The 6934-nt window shown below is 35.8% G+C and overlaps 1 protein-coding gene across 3 annotated transcripts; it reads left to right on the forward strand.

The window, feature by feature from the left end:
• Nucleotides 1-672: 672 nt before the first annotated feature.
• Nucleotides 673-6934, forward strand: LOC107551414 (lamina-associated polypeptide 2-like). Of its 3 annotated transcripts, XM_016232998.1 has the most exons (7): nt 673-920; nt 975-1221; nt 2970-3087; nt 3198-3374; nt 4295-4398; nt 4512-4621; nt 6576-6934. In XM_016232998.1, exons 2-7 carry the CDS (start codon nt 982-984, stop codon nt 6925-6927), a joined length of 1101 nt encoding a protein of 366 aa, XP_016088484.1. In that variant the 5' UTR covers nt 673-920; nt 975-981; the 3' UTR covers nt 6928-6934. The 3 variants fall into 3 exon arrangements, with proteins under 3 accessions (XP_016088484.1, XP_016088483.1, XP_016088485.1); XM_016232997.1 differs by having other exon boundaries at nt 673-1221; XM_016232999.1 differs by having other exon boundaries at nt 673-1221; nt 4515-4621.

The following is a 6934-nucleotide window of genomic DNA, read 5'->3' on the forward strand; positions in this document are numbered from 1 at the left end:
CACACACACACTCTCACGCACACACACACACACACACACACTCTCTCTCTCACACACACACACACGCACACTCTCACACACACTCTACCAAAAGGTGGACATTTTTACAATTATACTGTTAGATATTTTACTCAGAAGGCACAGAAGCAAAACTTTTCAGCAAAGTTTTGATCATGTTGATAATTTAGAGGCCTTACAAATTCATTTATCAAATGTCATACTATAGGCTTTACAGGGTTAAAGCACATGATTACAAATGTCAGTACTGTGGTAGAGTAATACCATGATTTTTTAAAACCATAATACGGAATATTGACCATATTCATCATTCACTGTGATATTTGCATAGTGATTATAACATACCCCTCCCCCACGCTGCATTGTAGTCTTTTATTATGAAATACAGTCCCGTCAAATTCCCTACCATTACCTTTTGCTGTTTAACTGAACTCATAATGATGTTTTCTTATTCTTTTTCACATTAATAAACTAATAAACCATAGTTTATTGAGAAGAACCCTGCTGTAAATTCAAGTGTTTGTTGCAGCTGTCGCGCGGTGTCTGCCTCTTTGTTTTGGGCCAGCGTCTGTCACTCTTCCGCGTCAACCAATAGGAGAACGCCTTACTTAACCCATTCGACCAATGAGCGTTGAGCTTTGTTCTACAGTGCCAGTTCCTAGGCGGGAGCGCACCGAGCCGTCGAGCTAGTTCTACTTTTATCCGCCTTTCGCAAAACCGTTCGTTTACGCATTTTAGCAGCGCTGTTTTTATTTAACCACAAGCTTCGATGTACATACCATATGTAACAGATAGCTGTGTTTGTCGTAAAATCCTTCGAGGACATTCAAACGGAAGGCGCGAGCCGGTTTGACGGGTGTCAACAACGCGAGACGCTTTTATTTCCACTTATTCTCCTTCAGGTACTTACAAAAAGACACCGCTTCACTTTTATACTCGCGTTTTGTTTAGTAAAGATCAAGCATGGCGCAATTCCACGAGGATCCGTCGCTGCTCACTAAAGAGAAGCTGAAGAGCGAGTTACTAGCCAATAACGTGCCTCTGCCCAGCGCAGACAGCAAGAAAGACGTGTATGTGCAGCTGTATCTGAAGAGCCTGACGGTGCTCAACAAGAAGAACATCTCTGCTCCCGCTCCAGACACTTTCTCCAGCGACGAGGAGATGACAGCGCCGCTGCTGTCCAGCAGGAGCCGCTCGGGGAAGGTGAGCGCCGATAAAAACCACATGCATTCATTAAAGGGGTCATATGATGCTTTTTTAAAGATCATTATTTGGTGTAACAGAATATGTTGACATGCTTTAATGTTCAAAAAACACATTATTTTTCAAATACTGTACATTATTGTAGGTCCTCTATGCCCCGCCTCTCTCAAACGCTTCGTTTTCTACAAAGTCCCTCCTTCCCTAGCATGCTTCTGCAGAATCCTGAATATACCTTGTAGAGATGTGTGGGAGAATAGTTTTGGATATCGACCAATAATACGTGAGGTAGGGCTGTGCGATATTGAAGAAAAATGCGATATGCGATAACTCATTAAATAATGCGATACGATTATGCTTAAAGTGCCACATGCTCAGATGAAACAGTTTTACTCAGCTGTTGCTGAGTCAGTTCTGTGAACTTCTATAACTATCTTGTCATATATATATATATATGGTTATTTAAAGCTCATTCTGATTCTGATTCTAATATAACTAGCATACATGCTTCACTTTTTGTGCAAGGAAAGCACCCCTACAACAACTTCTGAAAGTGAACGGTAGTGTTTTACTCGAGCATTACATAAAAATGTCATTTTAACATTAGTGTAATCATTTTAACATGTTTAGGAACTGAATAATAAAAAAGAAAAATACAACACTGCTTAGTATTTACTCTATGAATTCAATATGCACTGATTCTTATTTAAGCTACAAAAGTTATTTAAGTAAGAGCAGTGAGTGATTTTCTCTGTCTTTTGTTCATGGCCCCAAATATTGCAAGCTGTAGCGATATGCACATTTGCGATATTTCGATATATTGCACAGCCCTAACGTGAAGTATGATAATGTTATGGATTATACATATTTTATTATAAAAAATAACAGTTTAACTAAATTAAATAACTTAATTAAAAATCTGATGATTCTTTTGTGAAATAAAATAATTGTATTTATTATTATGATGATAATTTATATTTTGAGGCAAACCATTCAAACATAATGTAGTATGTGTTTTATAGTAATGATCATATTTCCCGTAATAATTATTTGGAGTATATTTCACTTTTAATATTAAAATATTGTTATGATTATTAGTATTAATAAAATATATGATCCATTGTGTTTGAATGGTTTTTGTCTCAAGAAAGTAGAAATAATTTCTGATGAGAATAATTAATTATTATCATGATGATAATTTCTGAATTTTTAGACAAACAATTCAAGCATGGATTATGATTATTTAATATATATAAATATATATATTTTATTAAAAATAATTGTATGATAGTAATTGTGAAATATGCTCATTATATTATTATTGAGATAATTTCTACCTTTTTGAGACAGACCATTCAAACATCATGGGTTATACAGATCTTATTAATAATAATAATTACGTATATAATCAGAGTTATTACGTAAAATATGATAAATATCTTTTTTTTTTTTTACAACAAATGATTCTTAATTGCTTTATCTTTTTTTATTTCTGCTATTTTACTTTACTTATTATAATCATTATATATATATATATAAACCTATAATAATTCCTCTAGTCTACCACAATAAAACTAAAATAATTGTTGTTTATTCTGACTTGAGTCATTTAAAAATAAGTAATTTTACACGTAAACACTTTTACATTTTATACATGGAGAAGCACTTCTGTGATTTTCTCAGTAGTTAGAAATAGAGAAAAATGAAAATAATTACATGCATTTTCCTTTTCATAATCCCTTATTCTTCAGAAAGCAACTAGAAAGACAGACAGAGTTCGGCCAGAGGAGAACGACATCTCTGGTTTGACTGATGAAGAGTTGAAGGTTCAGCTTATGAAGTATGGAATCCATTCAGGACCAATTGTTGGTGAGTATCACCATTTTTTACAGTCAAATTGAGTTTGTGAATATTGATGGCCCACTATGAATGTCCTACATCTGTAGATTTGTGAAGGTTTGCATTGTATTGTTTCACAGCCTCTACACGTAAGGTGTATGAGAAGAAGCTCCAGCAGCTCCAGGTGCAGCTGCCGGTGGAGAGCAGCCTGCCCGAACCCGAGACCACCATCCCGGAGGCCCTCACCATCAAAGCAGATGGAAACCAGAACGGCAACACACATTCAGCCGAAGATCAGTACAGCGACAAAGAAGAAGGTAAAACAGGGATGATCAGTACTGAAACAAGCTTTTTGCATTTGCACTTTTAAGTACCACATTTTTCTGAAAACAAGTCGTGCCTGAGTAAAAGTCGCACAGGGTCAAAATCGCATTGATGAGAGAGAAGAAAAAAACACAATTGATTTGAATTGTACTATTGCATTCACAAATAATGTAGAATATTTGTAAAAGAAACATTTACAAACATTAATTACAAACAACATTTAGGCTATTATAAATCCTAAACCTTTGAACAATTCTGTTAAGTGAAACTGGAATCTGCATTGGCATATATTTGTTTGCCTTTGCGTGCTTGGAAATAAATGCATTATATAGGTCAGTCTGGAATATAAAACATAGGATGCTTCAGATTATAAAAATACAGTAATCTCATTATTATTAATAATTATTATAATTTATGATATAATGTATAATAATTATCATTATTAATATTTCACCAAGAGAAGTTTTGTGTTATTGATTTATTTCTACATTTGAATATTATGTATTATACTTGCTCTTGGTAGAGCAGGAATTACTGATATTGAGTCTTTTTGGATTTGTACTTCAAAGTATGTCAGCTCATGCACTTTCAAGTAGATCAACTTCATCCTTTGTTATTCATTTAGTAGTGTTCACTAAGTCAACTGTAGACCTCCTCAAATGTTGCGTCTTTTTGAGAAGAGGTGTGTGATTCTTTTACTAAGCTATCAGACTTTGCATGTGATCCGAGTCATCCAGACAAGCACATTTTCTTCATCAAATGTAGACATTTAATTGTGGCAGTCGAAGTTGCTTAAGAATAAAAAGAGCTTAGTCTTCCAAACGTTGCACTAGAATTCGAATAATGACTGAAAGTTCAATATTTATGGTTATATTAGGTTTCTGTTTAATCAGTTTTGCTTTTTGATTGGCAGAAGTTGATCCTGTACCAGAGCCAGTTCCTGTTGTGACTAAGCCGGTCCGGAGCAGAGGAAAGACTCCAGTCACCACCAGGACCAGCAGCAGACAGCGCACTAAAGTAAAGAACAAAGTCAACATGCATATAGATAAAAAGATCATAGTAGAGTCTTAATTTGTGCTGCTCAATCTCATCTGCTGTGCTCTGTAATAGTTGAGTTTTCTTCTATTCAGCAGCAGGTGGTGGAGGAGACGGCAACTGTCACTGAGGAAACGTCTGTGGATGGAGGAGATATTTTAAAGGAAATCTTCCCCAACGAACCTGCCACACCAACTGGAATAACGTTAGTATGAACATGCTGTTTGCATTATTCCAAATATGACCCGTCACATATTTGCTGAATGGAGTCAGGTAATTTTTTCTTACTAATCCTGGGGTGCTGATTCAAAAACAGAGCCTGTTTTGTTCTAGATCGTCACATTTTCTCAGAACATATGATGCATTTCATTGCATTTTTGCTTTCGACAACCATTCGTAAAGTGTGTTCTCCCTTAATCAGCAGAAAAACTGCCACACACATGTCAAAAAATGATTCCTGTCTTCATCTGAGCCAGATTACAACTATTTGTTTTTACACACGTGAATTTATTTTAGGCCTAATCCTGATTTCAAGGTTAGAGTTACAACCAGCGACAGAAGAAAACGCAAACATGAGCCAGATGTTTTCTGCTGCATCTGTGGGTGTTTTACTACAGACAAACAGTGACAGATTTTGTAAATAAATAAATAAAAGCTTATTTTATGAACATGAAATGGAGTATTTAAACATATTTTTCCACTCCTTTGCAGACTGTAAGTTAAATAACATGCATAAATATATTTTGATATAAAAATAACATTTAGAGTACATTTTTGTCCTTAAAACAAATGACAAAACTTTTCAAATTTGAGTGCTTTTTTTGTTTTATTAAGTGCATCAAAGCTATGTAATTTGAAAAATCTTTCTTATTTAAAAAAACAAAACTACATGTTGGAAAGTTTTAATTGATATTTTTGAACTCACCTTCAGTCAAATTCCTCCCTTTGAGATCAGACCTATTATTAATCGTTATATATTAAATAAGTGGCAAGAAGAGTGGGATACATGTACAAATAATAAATTACATTAAATAAATCCAGAAATTTCAAACAGATTTTTAATCTCTTTTAAAACTAGATTTGATCAAGTGGTATTCACCAGATGTCGCATACAGTAGGTCAGGGTTCCTCAAATCTTACCCTGGAGGGCCAATGCGCTGCAGAGTTTAGCTCCAACCCTGATCAAACTCACCTACCTGTGATTGTCTAATGATCCTGAACACATTGATTAGCATGCTCAGGTGTGTTTGATTAGGGTTAGAGCTAAACTGCAGGAAAGTGGATCTCGTGGGCCAGATTTGAGGATCCCTGCCGTAGGTCATACAAGACTGACTCATGCATTTTTGCTTAAAGGCTTAGAAGGTGAAGACCCTACTCAATGCATGTTCTGCAAGATTCCCCTTTCTGTCAAACATATTTTATTGGACTGTCCCGCTTTTAATGTATGGTTTTATGAAGTGAACTCACTTAAAGAGTTATTTAGTATAATTTTATCATATGTGACCCAGGACCACAAAACCAGTCATAAGCGTAATTTTTTTAAAATTGAGATTTATACATCGTCTGAAAGCTGAATAAATAAGCATTCCATTGAGGTTTGTAAGGCTAGGACGATATTTGGCTGAGATACAACTATTTGAAAATCTGGAATCTGAGGGTGCAAAAAAATCCAAATAATGAGAAAATCAGCTTTAAAGTTGTCCAAATGAAGTTCTTAGCCATGCATATTACTAATAAAAAATTAAGTTTTAATATATTTACGGTAGGAAATTTACAAAATATCTTCATGGAACATGATCTTTACTTAATATCCTAATGATTTTTGGCATAAAGGAAAAAACTATCATTTTGACCCATACAATGTATTGTTGGCTGTTGCTACAAATATACCCCAGCGACTTAAAACTCCAGGGTCACATATGTTAATGTAAAAAGTCTCGTGTAATATAACTTGTGCTTGTTTATTTGCTGTTTTTTATTGTATTTGTTATACTTGTATTCTTTGAATTGTTTTTGCCATGAAAATAGATGCTGACATGGCATTAAATAAAAATATGCTACTACTGAACTCACCTTCATCAAATTAGTTAATATTAGTTGCAGGGCTGTGTTATCAGTTCTTTAGTTAAACTCTATAATAATATTGTATATCTGAACAGGGTCACATGTCGGAGACCGATCCATGGTGCAGCTGGCCGTGCGGTGAAGCCACTGAGCCTCTGGTCCGAGGAGTCCCTCCAGCAGCAGAACACTTACACAGTGACCAAATCCTCCGTCACAGACGTTCGCAGTGCAACGCCGGCCGCCCATCTCAAACCCCGCCGCTGGTTGGCTTTCTGGTTGAAGCTTCTGGTGTTCATCACACTGGCTGCGTCTCTGTATTACGCCTTCCAATACGTCACCGCCGATCAGATCAACGCCTGCCAGCTCTATGTCCAGGACAATGTCATCACGCCCATCGTCAATTACATCAGCTGGGAAAGCCCAGCCGAGGGTGGCGATGGCAAATGAGCGGCCC

Source organism: Sinocyclocheilus grahami, unplaced genomic scaffold, assembly GCF_001515645.1.
Source record: "Sinocyclocheilus grahami isolate Dianchi unplaced genomic scaffold, SAMN03320097.WGS_v1.1 scaffold423.1, whole genome shotgun sequence".
Lineage (NCBI taxonomy): Eukaryota > Metazoa > Chordata > Actinopteri > Cypriniformes > Cyprinidae > Sinocyclocheilus > Sinocyclocheilus grahami.